This window comes from Argopecten irradians, chromosome 11, assembly GCF_041381155.1.
Source record: "Argopecten irradians isolate NY chromosome 11, Ai_NY, whole genome shotgun sequence".
Taxonomy (NCBI): Eukaryota; Metazoa; Mollusca; class Bivalvia; order Pectinida; family Pectinidae; genus Argopecten; species Argopecten irradians.
The window spans coordinates 33,934,058-33,956,402 of record NC_091144.1 but is presented as its reverse complement, the minus strand read 5'-3'; the positions used below and the strand labels follow the sequence as shown (position 1 = coordinate 33,956,402).

Genomic DNA, 22,345 nt, shown 5'->3' with positions numbered 1-22,345 from the left:
AGTTCCTCATAATCAGGTTGAAGTACAACGGACTCTTTGCTTTTTTGCGGTCAGAGCGACTTAAATAATTACCAGTTCCTTAATTTTGTTGATTAAATCAATAATGTAAGGTTCGCCGTCTTAGCTGAGATTAGCAATTTCCAAAGAAGATGAAAGTAGAAGAATATCTTCTATTTATTTTTCAAATGCTTGCACAAATGTCGTAACTAAGTTTTGGACAGCCCTTTAATAGACTAGTCGATTTGATCGGATCATTTCGACAACAAGTGGCTGACGTGTGGGAGGAGCCGGCGAAGTGCATATACGTGACAAGCCGGTAATTCTCGTATTTTGTATTTTATTGGTAGTATTTCAAACTGTCATCTAGATCTGGACAGTAGTTGGTTGTTGAGCGTTTTCGACACATTCAACAACCAATTCTTACTTTTACAACTGTTGTGATATAAAGAGAAATGTTACCGGTATATATACACTGATGATGACCGACTTCTGTAATCAGACGAAGTTGAAAGTTCATGATTGAAAGTTCAAAGTTCATCGTGGTATAAAGGAAAATATCATATATTTTGTTACAATACAGACGCGTAGCTACCCTAGACTCCCGTACTCCCGTGCATCCACATCATTTCCATGTTAAAATTTAATCTGATAATGTTTAAACTCATAATCTATGAGAAAAACTAATCTTTTTTACCTGCATCGCAAATTATAGAGCCATATTTTATTGAAAATTAGTTTTAATCAAATCAAAGGCAGTCATAAAGAACAAATTGAATGCATCCGCTAAAAATTATACGCCGAAAATTATACGCCGATCGCCAAACTCTCGCCAAAGGATGTCTCATGGAGCCAACTCATTATAAATGGATGTTGTCATACATTTTTTTTAATTTTGTGGATAGACTGATGAATATACATATATAACAGTCATATGATTTTTTTTCAGAAAATACGCAATTTGAAAAATTATTAAAAAAATCGGGAAATTTACTATAAATCTAAATATTCCGATTTTTTAATAACTTTTTAAATTTCGTATCTTCTAAAACCAAAATACCATGACTGTTATATACATGTAAATTCACCAGTCCATCCACAAAATACAAACAAAAATGTATGACAACATCCATTTTCATCAAGTTGGCTCCCTGTGAAGGATTTGTACAGGGCGTATAATTCCCCACTGATTCATTTCTTGACTTCATCATATATTATATGCCAAAATGCTAAATTGCATGTCATACGCTAGTGTTATTATGACATTCTATAATTGTAAATACACCTGTATACAAGTAGTAATGGATTATATGCAACTACATTTAGTATTGCAATATTGAAGGGTCGTAGATCTTTTCCAGGTTACTTCTATGTGCCTTAGCATCAACATTTGTAAAGAAATAAATGTTCATTTACACAAGTGTTTTACAATATCTAACAACAGTGATGGTAATTAAAAATAGTCTATAAATTACACACCGTAACTCCCATCTCCCCAGCTCACGTACCGATTCAGCATCATCTATTATACACCATTCGAGAAAATTAATTTGAAATTTTGCAAAATGGCTTTGGGTGTTGGAAAGTATGCATTGAATAAAGCTTCCAGGGCTGAATTAGGACAGTTTACTTTAGATTGTTTGATAAATACACAAGCTTTATGCTATTTAAGAAGGATTTCACAAAAAGACATCAACGTCCTGGTGAGAGAAGCACTGGCTGTCAGTAAAAAATATACATGCAAATGGAACGTATTCTTGGTTTTCCTATGATTCTAATATCACAAAGGAAAATAAGATTTCTCATAACTTTGAACATACCAATCTAAGTAGAACGTTTAAACGTAATCTGAAAGTATTATCCAAGAAATCTATACAAGGTACATTCAAAGCCAATTTTACAACTAAGATAAATAAGTCAGATAATAACAGTAAAACTTTTTTTTTGTATAGTAAATTTAAACAAAACTATAAGGAAGAAACATATCTTTCTATTAAGGATTTTGAATTAAGAAAATTGCTCGCAAAACTGAGAATTAGCAACCACAGTTTAGAAATCGAGGCGGGTAGGGTAAAAAGATTCCCCGTTCTCTGCGGTTATGCAAATTTTGTAAAGAAATTGAGGATGAAATCCACTTCATTTTTAAGTGTTCCGTTAACTCTACAATGAGAACAATTTTCTTTAATAGTCATAAAGATATAATTAACCATCAATTAATCAGATTTTGAAAATTTGATACGACTCTTGTCTTCTAATGATCTAAAACTTCTGCAGGATTTAGGCCTCTTTGTTAAAAAGTCTTTTGAACTGAGGAAAGCTGGCTTGATAAATGTTTAAGTTGTTGTGTTGATCTACTGTGTGTTATGTACATGTATGTTTTGCTATCGATCCCTTTTGTATGGATGTAAGGAAGCAATAAAGTTGAATTGAATTGAATTGATATTTCAAGCTCATTCGTCAGCTCACCTCCGACTAGTCACTCATACCACAAGAAAAACGGTATCCTCATGAAAAAAAAAAACAACAAAAAACGTATGTAATATAAAACATACCTATCACAGGGGACTGTGACATACACTGTAGTATAAATCATACCTATCACAGGGGACTGTGACATACAATGTAGTATAAAACATACCTATCACAGGGGACTGTGACATACACTGTAGTATAAAACATACCTATCACAGGGGACTGTGACATACACTGTAGTATAAATCATACCTATCACAGGGAACTGTGGCATACACAGTAGTATAAAACAAACCTATCACAGGGGTCTGTGACATACACTGTAGTATAAATCATACCTATCACAGGGAACTGTGACATACACTGTAGTATAAATCATACCTATCACAGGGGACTGTGGCATACACTGTAGTATAAAATATACCTTTCTAAGGAGATGTGACATACACTTTAGTATAAATCATACCTATCACAGGAAACTGTGGCATACACTGTAGTATAAATCATACCTATCAAAGGGGACTGTGACATACAATGTAGTATAAATCATACCTATCACAGGGGACTGTGGCATAAAATGTAGTATAAATCATACCTATCAAAGGGGAACTTTGACATACACTGTAGTATAAATCATACCTATCACAGGGGACTGTGACATACACTGTAGTATAAAACATACCTATCACAGAGGACTGTGACATACACTGTAGTATAAATCATACCTATCACAGGGGACTGTGACATACAATGTAGTATAAATCATACCTATCACAGGGGACTGTGACATACACTGTAGTATAAAACATACCTATCACAGGGCACTGTGACATGTATACACTGTAGTATGAATCATACCTATCACATGGGACTGTGGCATACACTGTAGTATAAAACATACCTATCACAGGGGACTGTGACATACACTCTAGTATAAAACATACCTATCACAGGGGACTGTGACATACAATGTAGTATAAAACATACCTATCACAGGGGACTGTGACATACACTGTAGTATAAATCATACCTATCACAGGGGACTGTGACATACACTGTAGTATAAATCATACCTATCACAGGGGACTGTGACATACACTCCAGTATAAATCATACCTATCACAGGGAACTGTGACATACACTGAAGTATAAAACATACTTATCACAGGGGACTGTGACATACACTGTAGTATAAAACATACCTATCACAGGGGACTCTGACATACACTGTTGTATAAAACATACCTATCACAGGGGACTCTGACATACACTGTAGTATAAAACATACTTATCACAGGGGACTCTGACATACACTGTAGTATAAAACATACCTATCACAGGGGACTGTAACATACACTGTAGTATAAAACATACTTATCGCAGGGGACTGTGGCATACAATGTAGTGTAAATCATACATATCAAAGGGGATGTGACATACACTCTAGTATAAAACATACCTATCACAGGGGACTGTGACATACACTGTAGTATAAAACATACCTATCACAGGGGACTGTGACATACACTGTAGTATAAATCATACCTATCACAGGGGACTGTGACATACACTGTAGTATAAAACATACCTATCACAGGGGACTGTGACATACAATGTAGTATAAATCATACCTATCACAGGGGACTGTGACATACAATGTAGTATAAATCATACCTATCACAGGGGACTGTGACATACACTGTAGTATAAAACATACCTATCACAGGGGACTGTGACATACACTGTAGTATAAATCATACCTATCACAGGGGACTGTGACATACACTGTAGTATAAAACATACCTATCACAGGGGACTGTGACATACAATGTAGTATAAAACATACCTATCACAGGGGACTGTGACATACACTGTAGTATAAAACATACCTATCACAGGGGACTGTGACATACACTGTAGTATAAAACATACCTATCACAGGGGACTCTGACATACACTGTAGTATAAAACATACTTATCACAGGGGACTCTGACATACACTGTAGTATAAAACATACCTATCACAGGGGACTGTAACATACACTGTAGTATAAAACATACCTATCACAGGGGACTGTGACATACACTGTAGTATAAATCATACCTATCACAGGGGACTGTGGCATACACTGTAGTATAAAACATACCTATCACAGGGGACTGTGACATACACTGTAGTATAAAACATACCTATCACAGGGGACTGTGACATACACTGTAGTATAAAACATACCTATCACAGGGGACTGTGACATACACTGTAGTATAAAACATACCTATCACAGGGGACTGTGACATACACTGTAGTATAAAACATACCTATCACAGGGGACTGTGGCATACACTCTAGTATAAAACATACCTATCACAGGGGAACTGTGACATACACTGTAGTATAAAACATACCTATCACAGGGGACTGTGACATACACTGTAGTATAAAACATACCTATCACAGGGGACTGTGACATACACTGTAGTATAAAACATACCTATCACAGGGGACTGTGACATACACTGTAGTATAAAACATACCTATCACAGGGGACTGTGACATACACTGTAGTATAAAACATACTTATCACAGGGGACTGTGACATACACTGTAGTATAACATACTATCACAGGGGAGTGACATACACTGATATAAAACATACTTATCACAGGGGACTGTGACATACACTGTAGTATAAAAACATACTTATCACAGGGGACTGTGACATACACTGTAGTATAAAACATACCTATCACAGGGGACTGTGACATACACTGTAGTATAAAACATACCTATCACAGGGGACTGTGACATACACTGTAGTATAAAACATACCTATCACAGGGGACTGGACTACACTGTGTATATACATACTGTGACATACACTGTATAAAAACATACCTATCACAGGGGGACTGTGACATACACTGTGCATAACTGAGTAAAACATACCTATCACAGGGGACTGTGACATACACTGTAGTATAAAACATACCTATCACAGGGGACTGTGACATACACTGTAGTATAAAACATACCTATCACAGGGGACTGTGACATACACTGTAGTATAAAACATACCTATCACAGGGGACTGTGACATACACTGTAGTATAAAACATACCTATCACAGGGGACTGTGACATACACTGTAGTATAAAACATACCTTATCACAGGGGACTGTGACATACACTGTAGTATAAATCATACCTATCACAGGGGACTGTGACATACACTGTAGTATAAATCATACCTTTCACAGGGGACTGTGACACATACACTGTAGTATAAAACATACCTATCACAGGGGACTGTGACATACACTGTAGTATAAAACATACCTATCACAGGGGACTGTGACATACACTGTAGTATAAAACATACTTATCACAGGGACTGTGACATACACTGAAGTATAAAATCATACCTATCACATTGGACTGTGACATACACTGTAGTATCAAACATACCTATCACAGTGGACTGTGACATACTCTGTAGTATAAAACATACCTATCACAGGGGACTGTGACATACACTGTAGTATAAATCATACCTATCACAGGGCCCTTGGAACAATACGTAATTTTGAGGAAAGCGAGATCATTAACCCCTCCAGTACACTACACTAAACTTTTTCCCAGGCTAAATGGAACTGTTTATTGTATACTTCTTGGTATATTATATCCTCGTTACTCCAGGGGTTGTAAGTGATTGGAACCCCTAGAGTAACGAGGATGAGATACATAGTGATACCAAGAGTTTTGTTGACTGGATAAGATCGCTACCTCAACGTCTGAAGGAACTGATCAAGTAAGGAGGATTTCAGGGAAGATAAGTCATGCACCGACACAAGCTCGGCCTATATAATATATACCCAGGAGTTAATGAACGTCTGTGCAAGGAAGTATGTGGCACATGTTTATTGGTCTGTGCGATTTAAGTCATTGAAGACACTTTGCCGATCGTCATACACATTTTGTATTTTGTTCTTCACGACTGTCCTTGATTTGGTTTTACTATGATATTGTCTAGAGGTTGATATAATGTCAGTGATAGTAACCCCTGCAGTATCGAGGATGATGAGAATATCATATAAGCAATAAGCATGAAGGAAAGTAGAAACCATTGGATCTCTCTCCCCCTTCTCTCTCTCTCTCCCTCTCTCTCCTCCCCCTCTCTCTCTGTCTAATCTGGCTGACTTTATTTTTCTGCAGATATAAAGTGAACCACTGAAACCCCGTCACAATGAAGTACTGCAGTACCAGAGGAGGTGTAAAGGGTCTAACCTTCGAAGATGCTCTTTACACCGGATATGCTGAAGATGGTGGCATTCTACTTCCGGAGGAAATTCCAAATATTTCAAATGACAAACTCAAATCTTGGTCTAAGTTGTCCTACGTTGAACTAGTTAAAGAAATCGTGCCTTACTTCGTGGGCGAGGACGAAATTCCAAAGGATGAACTGAACAGTACGTATCCAGTCAACACACAACACATTTTAACACTCAATATCATTGATTCTTATTAAACCATTTAAGTTTTAAATGTTTTCTCCTCTGATGACATTTTAAGGCCATTTGAACCAAAGGCCATGATGACCTATAGTAATGGACGACCTATAGTCATCATACTTTGTCCGCCGTCGTGCACCATCGGTAAACTTTCCATTCAAACTACTTCTTCTCATCACACGAAAGGCCCAGGGTACTCATATTAGACTCTCAGCATAAGGGCCACCAAGTTTGTTCAAATGAATGACCTTGACTTTCATTCAAGGGCACAAGGACCAAACCGGCTTTTCTAAACGACTTTTTGTGATTAACTAGGAGCCCCAGATATATGGCCTTAAGCATGAAGTTTGTTCAAATATAGGAAAATAACCTCCATTAAAGGTCACGGGGTTCAAATATGATACAATCTTAAAATAACTTACTGTGTATTTTACTTCTACTATATATTGTTTAAACGACCAGTTGACCGTTAAGGCCTTCTGGGGCCTCTTATTTGAAGTTATAGTTATAAACAGTACATACATTGTATATGATATTGTCTATAATCATTTGCTGTCTAGGTTTACTGGATAGAGCGTTTGGCCGATTTACACATCCGGAAGTTGCTCCGATAGCGAGGCTCAATGATGGCCTCAATGTCATAGAACTCTTCCACGGAGTCACATGGGCTTTCAAAGATCTCGCGCTGTCATGTGTCGGACAGTTCCTGGAGTATTTTCTGAACAAACGGCAGACTCATTTAACGATTATTGTTGGTAAGTGGAGGTGGTATTGGTAACCTGCTTATACATGTATATCATTTGAATACTGACAATGTGGAAATTTACGCGAGTGGAAATCTACGCAAATGGAATTTAGCGCGAAAATTTCTCCGTCGCGTAAGATTTTTTATCTATATGAAACTATATTGCAAAATCTTAACCGTCATGTTTATCGCAAAAATAACGATATCGCGAGAAGTTTACACTTGCAAATCGCGAAATTAAGCACACGCGAATATGTCCACGTTCACAGTATGCGAATACGGTTAAGAATTTACTCATGTACGAACTATTATTGTATAATATAATAACCTTGTGTCCATTCACAATTCCTCTGTCGCTGAGTCACAGAGACAAGCAGACTATTTTTCTTGTCGCTGAGTAATTCAAGTAATTCATATCCCAGCACTATTTGGGTACATGTATGACGCACTGCTCTTCGGGACCCTTTGGGGCGCGAGCGGAGCTCTCTCTTATAAACTGAAATGGCGCGTATTGAAAGAGTTGCCTCCCCTTTCTTACGGTATGCTTCTGTGAGATAGCACTATAAAAAGGGCAAGAGTTCTTATCTATTATTACAAGGAGACACAACATACCACAGCCTCCCAAAAACAAAGACATTCACACAACACAAAACATTGCACACATGGAACCATCTTTAAATGACACTGACTGTTTATTGATAGGACGTTAATTTAATACGCCAAATCAAATTTAATAAATTTTTGCCTTTACTCCTATTGTATTGATTCTCTTATGGATTATTTCTTCAATCCTTTCCAGGAACTTCTGGAGACACCGGAAGTGCCGCCATTGAAGCGATACGAGGTTTAAAATGGGTAGACATAGTAGTTTTGCTACCAAAGGGACGATGTTCTCGTGTTCAGGAGCACCAGATGACGTCAGTGATCGAAGACAATGTCCACGTGTTCAGGGTCGATGGTTCATCAGATGACCTTGACATTCCCATCAAAAAAGTATTCATGGACGTCCCTTTCCGACGAAAACACAATATGACTTCTATCAACTCCATAAACTGGGCTCGTGTGATGATTCAGACGGCTCACTACATTTACTCGTATCTGCAGGTAAGTTTTCATTGAACAACTGCTATCCTCGATATTATAGGGGTTACAATCACTTTCGTTATGTTAACCCCTGGACCTTGTCACAGTAAAACTGAAAGCAATAAGACACAGGCAATTTCATCAGATTTTTGTCCTTTGAATGAGCACTCCAGTTTTTACTCGAATTTGTATAACTGAAAAGGTTCTGTTTTTGACATCGTCACCAAGAAGTTTTTTTTAATTACAATAATTCATTTATAACTACATATTTAAGTTAAAACCAGAGCAGAGTAACTTCGTGAATGGTCCCGTTAAGTTTGAAGAGTGTCATAATGCTGTCTTAGTTGCATATCATTATGATATTATCAAAGAATGGAAACCTGATTATACTCCACATATATGTTAACCCCAAATGCAGCAAAAAGACCAGGAAGAAAATGGGAAAGTATTGGACGTATCCTACAATAATATTCAGTTAATACATCAACAAAAAAACATGACACATGAATCTCAGCTATGATATACATTTATTGTACTCTCATATTGATAATAAATTAAGAGTTTGTGCATATGAACATGGATGATTATTTAAATATGACAATATGTAGAAAAAATATTAAAAGATGAAAACAAAGTTTTAAAAAAAAAATTTAAAAAAAGAGAAAGACTTTGAAGGCCTGTTATTGGTCAGGTTTTTTTCTGTGCTGCCTTCAATTTTACTACGACATAAACCTGTGTGGATATAACGTCAGTGATAGTAAACCCTGGATCATCGAGGATGAACAACTGCATACATGCACGTTAACCATAGTTATTTAGTATGCAGGTTACGTTAAAGACCATCTTTAGACTAATGTATAGAAAAAGGTTAGGAACTCCTCCTTGATGCAAAATGGGGCAATTTATTTCAAAGTGATGTAAAATATATTACAAGTGGCTACAAGTCGAGTAGATTGCATTCACCATATTGGTTCTTTTGAGATTTGAATATATTTCCAAACTGGAAAAAAATATGTTCCGGCACCTTTTCTTGGCCATATAGTCAAAAATTTACCTGCGATAATGAATTTCACAACGGTCAAAAAGGTATTTAGGTCTTCAAACATTACAATGTTTTAAGTTATATGTCTCATAACTTATGAATCAATTATTTCAATTATTATATATATACTCTTCTCAGCGGTCTATTCTAAGATTGGAATTAGGAAGACTTTTTGATATTGAAACTGAAAGTGCAAAAATGATCAGCATTTTTTGTTGTCTTAAACATTTACATATTAGTTACACTTCTCAAGGTTGACAACAATTCGGTGATCTTGGAAGACATCCTCCATTTATGCTTGATCAACCAAAATTTAAAACAAGAGTTTTTAAGTAAACAGTTGAATGATCGCAATCAATCGAATGATACTGTCAATCAATATTTTAATAACCAAAAGCCCATAGGCGTATATATACTGTATACCATTAATTATGCGTCGTTGCTTTATTTCGTGGTGTGGAATTTCTCAAATCTTTCCATGAATAGAAAATTCATGTGTTTGTTGTTAGCTGATGGAACAACGATAATAATGATATATAAAATATCATTCTTTGTTTTTTATATTCTAAACAACGAAATTTCTACAAAACGAAGATATCATTTTATACCTAAATAACCATGTTGTATTTCTCTTAAGATGTGTCCGAATTGTGATGGAGAAGTTGAAATCGTGGTTCCAACTGGAGCCTGTGGAAATGTAACATGTGAGTATATTTTTAGAAGAAAAACGGCCCCATGTATTATCTAATGTGTAAAGGTGTGGTACGTTGCTAGTTTTATTTTAATACTGTATCAAACATTAAACATCATTTATACATATTATGTACATGTAGTTGATCAAAGAACTGTTTTAACACATTCTGTAATAAACCATTTAGTTTGATTGTTCTAATCTAAACGCGCTTGGGAACATTACATGTAAAACATCATGGATTGAATAATTTTGTAGACAGATGTTTAAGAAACCATTGCCAAATACAAATTGACATAACTGATGCAATATGTCAAATGCGAATTTTACCGAAGATTGCCAGAAATGTCTTCGGGATGTTGTGATTGGGTGGGGAGAATATATTAACACCACCCAAGAATGAAACATTTCTGACACGCTTAAAATGGATTCAAATTAACCTGCTATCGATGACAAGGATAACTGTATTATCAAAGGAATGTATCAAATAAGTCACGTAAAAGAAATTTCTTCCAAATCTTTTGAACGAGCTTCTGCCGGATAATGATTTTTACCCATAATGCAATTAGCAATACGTTTATCGCAATCACAAGGGCGTTTAAACTGTTTGGCAATATAATGATATTTGTGCAAAGCATACTATTAAATATGACTGAAGGCAAGGCCTTAAAGGGCGCAGCCAGATGTTTTTCAGTAAACCATTAATTATACAATGTTAAAAGTTCAATTTATGGAAATAACGGAGCCGACCAAATTTTCTGTTTATTTTTTTATTCATATATTCACACTTTGTCCTTGTCCCCAAACCCCCATTTGAGAAGAAAATCTACATTTTATTTCCGTAACAGATATTCCGTTTTTGGTTAGCTGATTATATTGAAAGTGGTCTATCACTTGAACGCTTGCAAATAAAGAGCAAATAGCACTGATCATAAACTTCTGCCGGATGAAGATTAGTATGTTCGTCGGATCATTAAAGCGTTTGAACCGCTTTGATTATATAATGAGATGACTTCAAAGCATCGCATCACGCTGATGGGATTTTTTTACAGTGGGTAAAACAATGGCGGCCGCAAACTGAAGGTGTCAGTGTGTTGGATTGAATTTGAAAAGATTGTTTTTTTGTTGTTATTTTTTCGTGTACGTGTTACCTTAGAAGTGCTGCGGCCTTATAATGGTGATTCTCCCCACCAATCCCGATATGAATCCAAAACTTGAAATTGAAAAATTGAAAACTTGATCTGTCAGTCTGTTACTTCTTTCTGGCAAATGGCCTTATCTGAGATTCTCTCTCGCTTTACTCAGTCAAAACGAACATTTCAAATCTATATCATCATACATTTTATAAAATTGCTTAAATTCCATTTTCCGTGCTCACGAATGAGTTAAACTTTCGCGTAGCCCACTTTGCCTTTTGTGTATAACGATTGTGTTAATTATTTACCTCATTCCTTATTATCGACCTATTGTCTTTACTTGCATACAGCCGGCTGTCTGGCCCGACTGATGGGCGTTCCTTTACGACTGGTGTGCGCCGTAACTACCAATGATATCGTCGCTAGGACTGTCAGTGACGGAGACTACTCCATGGCTGACAAGGTTAATCAAACGCTTGCAACGGCAATGGACATACAGGTAAGCAAAATGTTTAAAACAATATGAAACAACCAGTTACTTTTTCAATTATGAACAAGTGGATTGTATAAATGTATGAGCTACATGTATTTGGACGGTTCGTCAATATTTCGTTGCCTGTTTACAAGGGTATGAATATTTTTGAAATTATCGATTTAAGCTCATTATACTATCAATTTGACTAAGAAATGGAAAAAAATATTAGATTGAAAAGATAAATAAAATTGTATCTATTGCTTCTTTTGTAAAGTACATTTTTATGATTGTCGACATATTACATTTGTAGGATTGTAGATATATTACATTTGTATGATTGTCAGATATATTACATTTGTATGATTGTCGATATAATACATTTTCTTGATTGACTTCCTTATCTGGTATCATCACTTATTTTCTAGATACCATACAATATGGAGAGAATTTGGTACATGATGACAGGAGGGGACGCACCACGCATCAAAGCGCTGATGGACGAGTTTGAAAAGACAGGCAAGGTTCAGGTCCCGGACGACATCCGGGAAAAGGTAATATGCTGACGTAGCAGTCCTTGTGGTAATGGCACATCCATATTAAAATGTCTCTCCAACTCCTAATTACAATTATGGGTTCTGTTCCAAATAATTTTGGCAGTAAATATTAATGTAATGTTGTTATTTAGGTGTTGAAACGCACGAAAAACTATTCATGGATGATATCCTGCTTTCAGCCAACTTGAACGTTTTACTTATTCCAAGATTAAGTCCTTTCGAGTTCATTAACAACTTATCTGCTAATTCATGAACTAAAAAACCGTTTGGTATACCACAACAAGAAGGAATGCCCGGAAAAACCTATCGTGAATTGTCATGATCTTGTTTCGATAATATTTTAAGACTTTGGTGCAATTTGGCATAAGAGAGTTTAATTTTACCCCCCCCCCCCCCTTATTAAATTTAAATGACTATCAATACTAGTTGACATCTAAGCTATACACAGAGAGTTTCTGACAGACATGATGGTATTCAATGATAATATATTTTGAAGTTAACTTTGTCACTGTTCTTTATCGTTTTCGTCATAATTCTTTGTTTTTCGTCACTTTCTTTGTTGTTTTCGTCACTGTTCTTTGTCGTTTTCGTCACTGTTCTTTGTCGTTTTCGTCATTGTTCTTTGTTGTTTTGTAACAGACAAAGGAAATCATCGTCGATACATTTGTGGCCACTGACGATGTTGTGAGGACAACGATGCGCCGTACGTTTGAGAAGGATAATTACCACATTTGTCCGCACACCGCCATAGGAGTCGCTTACCATCATCGACGTCTTGAAAGGTCAGTGTATCTGTAAAGTATCGTTCACTGTTTCTGGGCCCAGTTTCGCGATCATTCCTTAACTTAAAATTCTTCATAGGAAATCGTTACGGGTTTTAAGGAAGACTCATTAACTTAATTTTTTTCTTAATTTTTGTAATGCTTTTCTATGGGGAAATTCATGTTAAGGAATGTTCATGAAGCTGGACCCCTGAAACTTAGCTGTTGCCTAATATCCAATATAGCAGGATAACATACAATGACCTTATAGCCCAAACTCACCAGCCCTGTCGTGCATTTGTGTAAGGAGAGACAGAAGTGCAAGATGTACTTCAGTAATGTCAAGCGCGGTATGTATTTGGGTCAAGTTTCACGGTTTGTGAACTGACGAATTGACACCATCACAATGTACACTGCCCTCCAAAAATTCCAAAAATGTCATTTGTTTTCAGTGATGTAAAAATGCATGTGTAACAGAACGTTTATATGGCAGTGTATAGCTAGTAAATAACGTTTAAAATACAGAAAATTACAGTTAGTGCATAGTGTGGTAGAATATATTTTCTAATATTTACATTTTGCGACTCCCATTACTCTAATGATAATCGTGATCTGCATTATGAGCCAATAAATGCAGCCAAGACTTGGTGTAGTAATATCTACATAAATAGATGATGTGATTCTTGTTTACTGACACAATGTTAGTCCGCCCGGGAAAATTGACATTGTAGTTGAATGAACCAGTTTGGTTATAAAACTATTAAAATGTCTTTTAAATGTCTGGATAACTGAAAGTAAACTGAAAAGCTATTGAAAAACATTGAAATTTTGTTTTCTTTTCAATTTTTATAGGGACTATATTTCATTACATTGAACTTGGCTGTTGAGGTTAAATGGCTGAAGTGGGAAATTCAAATCTTCACCCGCATCTAAATTATGTTTTACTTTGAACTAGAAAGTAAAATGTAAATATAACAATTAAGAATTGTTAGATTGCATTTATTGGAGATATAAATGCAATCTGTGTGGCAGATAAATAGAATAGCGCCATGCAATCTGTGTGGCAGATAAATAGAATAGCGCCCTGCAGTCTTTGTGGCAGATAAATATTCATAGTGCCCGTCATTTATCTGCCACCCAGATTGCATTTATATCTCCAATAAATGCAATCTAACAATCCTTTAATTGTTAAATGTATCTTCTGGTAATTTCTATTGTTATTTCTATACCACGTGACCATGTTTGTTTTAAGTGTGTCTCGATAAAAGAGAGGGCTGCCTTGAACATAAGACAACACCTTATGCACACACGGCTAAAAAGATGACGGCTTTGCCTCATACTCATTCGATAGTAACGTCTCTTCCTTACTCTGCGGGAAAACACCTTAGGTATTATTTGTTTGACTCCTAAAGTATATATGTATTCAGTCGAGTCTATTCTGTACGCATTTGATAAATAATCTCACCTACCAATTTGAGAAAAGCTACCAATGTGACATTTTTGTTCTTATTTTTCTTTCAGCGAGGAAAATACCGACGGACGACCACCAAGGGTTATCATTGCAACGGCCTCGGTAAAGAAATTCCAGGAAGCGGTTCTGTCTGCTGGACTGATACCTGTTGAACACGCTGAAGTTACCTCCCTTTTAAAGAAAGAAACGAGATCACAGGAAATGGGAAAGGAAGATAACTGGGAAGAAATGTTACGAGAGACCATTGAAATGATTTCTAGGAAGCAGAAATAGCATTTGGTGACAACACTAACATTTCAAATGTCGAAAAAACAACATTGTTCCAAGGGCCGCTTTTTGCCGCTTTTTAAACAATATTTATTAACATATATAATTTTTTGTATTCTGAACTCTTCAAGGACTCAAACAAAAACTACTTTTGTTGCATTTTTGGAGGTTTTCATGTGAAATGACTAGCCTGTACGACTGGATCATTATTATAAATATCTCATTTTTGAGTTTTTATACATGTCGCTAATATATGAAAATATGTAAATAATCATATATATTTTACATTTTGCCACAGCGACTCCTATTACTCTAAGATAAATCGTGATCTGCATTATGAGCCAATAAATGCAGCCTAGACTTGGTGTAGTAATATCTACATAAATGGATGTGAGTCTTGTTTACTAATACCATGTTAGTCCGCTCTGGAATTGTAGTTGAATGAACCAGTTTTGGTTATGAAAAAATCTTTAAAATGTCTGGATAATTGAAAGTAAACTGAATAGCTATTAAAAAGCATTGAAATTTTGTTGTCTTTTCAATTTTTATAGGGACTATTTTTTATCATGTTGAACTTAGCTGTTGAGGTTAAATGGTTGAAGCGGGAAATTCAAATGTTCACTTGCATTTAAATTATGATTTACTTTGAACTAGAAAATCAAATGTAAATATAAAAATTAAAATTGGAGATATAAAGCAATCTGGGTGGCAGATAAATATTCATAGCTATTCTATTTATCTGCCATCCGATTGCATTTATATCTCCAATAAATGCAATCTAACAAAGTATTTTAGAGATATACTGTATACATGTACTATCTATTCCGTCTTCTTTGCATATTACAGAGTAAGCTCCCTTGCGGGTAGGTATAGATTTTTACGTCATTATTTTGTGAGCGCTATTCACGTCGTTTTCTCCGAAAAGTATGACGTTACGCTCGCAAACAGATGACGTCACAATCAATACCTACCCGCAAGGAAAGATAACTCTGTAAGATGCAAATAAAGAATGTACCGAGTCGTGTATTATATGGCCTCAATGTTTTGATATATCATATATATATACATGATGATGTGACTAATAGCCTTTCATCAGCCTTATAAGAGCTACAAAATGCAACGACATGTACCATTTTTGCCAAATTACCCTTTTTGACAATTTTTTGTTTAAAGTTCCTTGTGCTGTTTTTAACACTATTTTAAGAAGAAAATAAAAGCTTATCAAAGATAAAAGTCACAAAGTGTGTCCACCGCCTGAATTACAACAGTATGGGATGGCGCATTACAAGTAGTGTTATGGACTTCGTTCCATTTATATGGAATGCATCGGGACGCAATTAATTATTTCTAATATTTTCATATAAAATAAAATAAGAAGCTCAAACTATTCAATGGTGGTAATGGTGTAAAGTAAGTAACATTTGTGACCGGAGAAAAATACTGATTCGTCTGCTCCAGTTTTTGATAGCGAAAGTAATTATATCTGTCCTAATATTTAATTAATCAAACAATGAAAATGTGAATTTTCACCCTTTTACCTTAGACCTCTGACATTACCTTGAGCCCAGAAAAAATCGGATATTCTGAATAGTATACAATATTCAGCTGACCCTAATGTATCTTCATGCAAAATATTTATTTTACGGCCCAAACTGATACCCCTCCTTTTCTTTAAACAATATTAAAGACCCTTTCATAAGTGGATATGAAGGATAGGGATATTCTACGTGAGGATCACATAATTCTGTAAACCCCCAGAGATTACCGAGGGCTGTTACAACATTTTGTCATCCCGAGTGAATTTTTTTACTCATACCTCGGCGTTTTACTGCAATGTCACCACTGGCATCTCCTCATTTTGAAGTAAGTCACAAATGTATTACATGTTTTGTATATATGTTTAAACCCAAATGGCTTTAAGTAATAAAGAACTTGAATACTAGCTGATATATCATAATGGGTAGTCTATCTACCTGGGGACAGTCTTACAACAAGAAAGACCAGGGTATATGTTTTCATGCGTTCTTGTATCAACTTAGTATATCCTTGACTGATCACATCGAATACAAGAAAAAGCCGTGTTGTTACACGTTTTAATTAAACACAATCAAGACTTTATTCCTCACGGTTCATCAGAAAAAAGTGTATGATTATATACTGTGCATCGTGCAACAAAAACTTTAGTTACCATACCAAACGTATTTAACACACAGGTACACGACCGCTACGCTAGTGTTGAGTGTGTTTCTATGTTTGTTTCAAACAGTATGTATTCCCTTTTTATGGCCATAACGATAAATTCTGATAATTTGGAACAAATTTAGATTTGTGTGTGTCTGGGGTTTCAGGTCTCTGGGGCCTTTTGCTGGCTTTGCCCGGGGATGTTAGAGTGATCTCCCTTCCCGCACCATGTGCTTTTGGCGCCACCGCTTGGAGCAAGAATGCTCCGTGATCAAAAAAAGATTAATTGAGCTGCGAAAGAGAACCGATAACCGAAGTCTGTTTTCGACCTGTTTGGTTAATTAAGTAACTTTCATTTCAACGAGATGGCCTCATCCGACAACAACGAGAAGACGCGGGACGTTTCGAATACGCAAAAAAAAATAAAAAAAAAAAAAAAAAAAATGAACAAACCACTGGTGAGGCATGGCCAGACGATTTTCATGACATCGAACCTGAAGAACAGGACATTTTGAGATTAGAGAAAGAATTGAATGAGCTTAAGCTAGCGGAAAGGAAACGGAAACTGCTAAACGAAATAGCTGAAACACGGAATATGTTGTCGAGTTCTATAGGCCCCCGTCAGTTCGCCCCACTCGCGATGACCAAATGCAAGTAACTGTTTCGGGTGAGTCGGGCAAAAAAGATGAGGATGAGCAGAGTGTTATCAGACAGATGTTTAAGCTTCTTGGTAACCAGAAAACGGATAGTATCATGTGTCCAAGCATAAAGCATACAAATTTTAAATCACTGATTATCTGTGGGAGGAGCCCAGTTTAAATAAGGACGAATCGGTCGTGTTTACAAAAGATGGCCTCAAGGTAAACAAAAAACCAACCACACAAACTCAGAACCTGACAATAGAATAATGGGGCTACGGTTCGTTAGGCATCCTACATACGATGGTAAACATGAGATTGATTTTGCAGGTGTGAAAGCTTACGTAAAATATGCGCGCAACACATTGAGACTATTCAGTCGGTATGTTAGAGGATTAAGGAAGTGCACTTATGTACGACAAGGAGTACCGGGAGTTGCAGAAAAAGGAAGGTTTTAAATGGGCCTCACCGCGGACGAATATTCAGGATTTTCAACTGATACCAAACATGAATGCGGCCACGCAACTGCTACAAACTGACAATGCTAACACTAACAATCAGCAAGGTTTCACGTCGAGAAAACGCAGAGGTCCATTCCTATATCTAGTTGCTGTCTAATTTGCCGTCGCTTCAACTCCGAAAGCTGTTCTTCGGGGGCATGTAAAACGGCCCACAACTGTATGATCTGTTATTCAGCAGATCATCCGGCTACAAAACACCCCGTTCAACAAACAATTAATGAACATGGAGTACCAAAGTACAGCTAGCCCCTCCCCTCTACCAAGCTATGGGGGTCATAAATCGGAGGGGGGTCTTGGGCCTTTCAAATATAGTAGCTTGGAAAAGCTTTTGCACATAAAATGATTTTGATCGTGAATACCTGTTTGAGGGCGTTAAATATGGCTTTAAAATGGTTAATTGTGATGTGGACACATTATCAGATATTGAAGTTGACAACTATTCATCTTGTAAACGATATACCAACCTGGTTGAAGAACAAATAATGCACGAACCTAAACACGGTAACTATGTCGTTACCCAAAAGAAACCAAAAATTGTAAGCGCACTCGGTGCTATACCAAAATCAGACTCTATGATTCGTTTAATATATGATGCTAGCAGACCCAAAGGTCAGTCTCTCAGACACAATGTATCTGACACCTCACGTTCCTATCTATTTTCTAGGCTTCATCCTCGATAGTGATAATATGACTCTTGAACTTCCAGAATTGAAGGAGAAGGAATTTAAACAACTGTAACAGTCATTCTCTACTAAGAAAAGGGCCAGTAAATCACAATTAGAAACCTTGTGTGATAAACTTAGCCGGGCCTCGCAAGTTATATGTGAGGGCAGGACTTTTCTCCGTAGAATCATTAATCTAAAAGAATCTGCCATCGACCGTCGTCATAAAATAATCTTATCACCAGATTTCTTCGACGACCTAAAACGGTGAATTTCATTCATCAATGTCTTTAATGACAATCGTTTAATATTGGATCCTAAACCTGTGACATCCCTACAAACAGACGCTTGCAATGAAGGTGCAGGTGGGTATTACAATGGAGACTATTTCTATTTCAACTGGGCTTTGGACTTACAAGCGATGTTTTCTCAACACATTAATGTGAAGGAATTAGTGGCAATCTTTCTCAGAATTTGTCGTTGGGTGAACATCTCAAAAACAAGCGAGTCATTATTTATAATGACAACAAAATGGCCGCTTGCTGGATTAATAAGGGCTCATCTCAACAGATGTCTTTCAATAAATAGTGCAGTTATATTTATTTATTTTATTGCCATCATAGAAACATGTCATTTACCAACTTCGGGGTCCCGTTGCGGGAGCACATGCCAACATGGATTGAAAAAATAAATATCTAGGCCGTTCCTGAATAAGCAAAGAATGTTTAACGCCAGATTATTAAAAATAGATTACTGGAAGAGAAGATTTCAACGATATATCGTAACAAAATGAGATTGAAAAAGTCACATAATATTGTAAATAAAGCGGCATCTAAACCATCAGGTTGCTGAAGAAGATCGTCGGAAGAAATATAGCGTTATATTAAGAATTGCCCTGTAGTGAGATTTTTTTCTTAACGGCAATCCCCAATTACAAAAATATCCCTTACAGATTAATGTTTTGTGAAAAGAATGGACGAAAGAAATGGTATTTTGTTGAATAAGAATATCGGAATCCCTCTCGGCAGCCGTTTCCTGCAAGTGTGGAAGGTAGCCAGTGCGTCACTCGAATAAAAATAAAAACCGAGTCTCCGGATTCAAGAGTTATGCTGCCCCCGTAAATCTACACAATAATTATTACGATAACTATATTGTGGTGGAAATTGAAAACTTACTATTAAATCTACTGGTAGTCTTTTGATTTAATTGATGGTATGTGCTTTTATTTTACTTGTTCGCTTGAGATAATTAGACATCCTATGAAAAAGTAAAATAATACAGACCAACACTTTTCATTTGAATTTATATTTTTTTCAGGGTAAATACTTTATCTGTTATGTATACAGTAGGTAATACATGAGTGCTGCTGATCTCTCGTTTGTTTTTGGACCAACGAAATGAATATATAACATTATATAGGCAAGTTATATAATGCATGTATAAGAGATACAAAGTATTTTGCCCGTTATGTACAATGTACGAGTAGGGGTCCGTGAGTTGTATTATTAATCAAACTTGACATTACCAATGTAGAATAGTAAATGAATGGAGTGACTGTACTATAGGGGCCCAGTGAGTGTACAGCTTGTACATTATCACACTGACATTATTACCAATGTAATTAGTATGAATGGAGTGACTGTATATAGGGGCCTGTGAGTGTACAGTTTGTACATTATCACACTAATATTATCAATGTAAATAGTATGAATGGAGTGACTGTATATAGGGGTCCGTGTGACTACAGCTGTACATTATCACACTAACATTACCTAGTTAAATAGTAATGAATGGAGTGACTGTATATAGGAGTACCGGTGGGGGGGGGGGGGAGTGTACAGTTGTACATAATCATACTGACATTATCAATGTAAATAGTATGAATGGAGTGACTGTACATGAGGGGCCCGGTGAGTGTACAGTTGTACATTATCACACTAACATTACCAATGTAAATAGTATGAATGGAGTGACTGTATATAGGGGCCCGGTGAGTGTACAGTTGTACATTATCACACTAACATTACCAATGTAAATAGTATGAATGGAGTGACTGTATATAGGGGCCCGATGAGTGTACAGTTGTACATTATCACACTAAGACATTAGACCAATGTAAAAAGGAATGAATGGAGTGACTGTATATAGTCGTCTGGTGAGTTATACAGTAGTACAATATCAAACGGAGATATTATCAATGTAAATAGGATGAATGGAGTGGACTGTATATATGGGCCCGGTGGATGTACTAGCTGTTCATTTTTCACACTAAACATTACCAAGAGAAAATAGTATGAATGGAGTGACGTGTTTAATAGTGGCCCGGTGAGTTGTAACAGTTTGTGCATTATCACACTAACCATTACCAATGTTAAAAAGTATGAATGGAAGTGACTGTATATAGGGGGCCCGGGAAGTGTACAATATGTACATTAATCCAAACTAATGAATTAACAATGTAAATAGTATTGAATGGAGTATGACTGTGTATAGGGGGCTGGTGAGTGTAGAGTTGTACATGTATCACACTAACCATTACCATGTAACATTGTATGAATGAGAAGTGACTGTATATATGGGCCCGTTGGTGTGTACAGTTTAAACAGTTATCACACTAACATTACCAAAGTAAATTAGCATGAATGGAGTGACAGTATATAGGGGCCTGGTGAGTGTTCTGATGTCACATTAAGAACACGAGACATGACCAATGTAATAGTATGAATGGGTGTGACTGTATATAGGGGCCCAGAGAGTGTACAGTAGTGCATTATCACACTAACATGAACCAATGTAAAAAGTAAGATTGGAGTGACAGGAAAAAGTCCGCCTGTGGAGAGTACAGTTGTACATTATCACACTAACAGTATACCAATGTAAATAGTATGGAATTGAGTGGACTGTAAAAAGGGGCCTGGTGAGTGTACTGTTTGTACATTATCACACTAATATTTACCAATGTAACTAGTATGAATGGAGTGAACTGGTTTAAGTAGGGCGCGCGGTGAGTGTACACAGTTGTGCAATTATCACACTAATATAACCAAAGTAAATAGTAATGACTGGAGTGACTGTATATAGGGGTCCCATTGAGTGTACAGTTGTACAATTAACACACTAAATAATTACCAATGTAAATA

The 22,345-nt window shown here is 36.3% G+C and overlaps 1 protein-coding gene across 1 annotated transcript; it reads left to right on the top strand.

Annotated features, from left to right (window-relative positions):
* Positions 1-266: 266 nt before the first annotated feature.
* Positions 267-15,722, top strand: LOC138335370 (threonine synthase-like 2). The gene is made up of 9 exons (XM_069284426.1): positions 267-316; positions 6,683-6,936; positions 7,539-7,733; positions 8,523-8,827; positions 10,486-10,552; positions 12,026-12,174; positions 12,576-12,701; positions 13,344-13,486; positions 14,987-15,722. Exons 2-9 carry the CDS (start codon positions 6,714-6,716, stop codon positions 15,207-15,209), a joined length of 1,431 nt encoding a protein of 476 aa, XP_069140527.1. The 5' UTR covers positions 267-316; positions 6,683-6,713; the 3' UTR covers positions 15,210-15,722.
* The last annotated feature ends 6,623 nt before the right edge of the window (positions 15,723-22,345 follow it).

What these genes read in the sequence shown, in the direction of transcription:
- LOC138335370 (XM_069284426.1), top strand. Translation starts at nt 6,714, where the DNA reads ATGAAGTACTGCAGTACCAGAGGAGGTGTAAAGGGTCTAACCTTCGAA. An exon ending in ACATTTACTCGTATCTGCAG is followed by an intron (nt 8,828 to 10,485) that starts GTAAGTTTTCAT and finishes ATTTCTCTTAAG; the next exon opens with ATGTGTCCGAATTGTGATGG. An exon ending in CATCATCGACGTCTTGAAAG is followed by an intron (nt 13,487 to 14,986) that starts GTCAGTGTATCT and finishes TTTTTCTTTCAG; the next exon opens with CGAGGAAAATACCGACGGAC.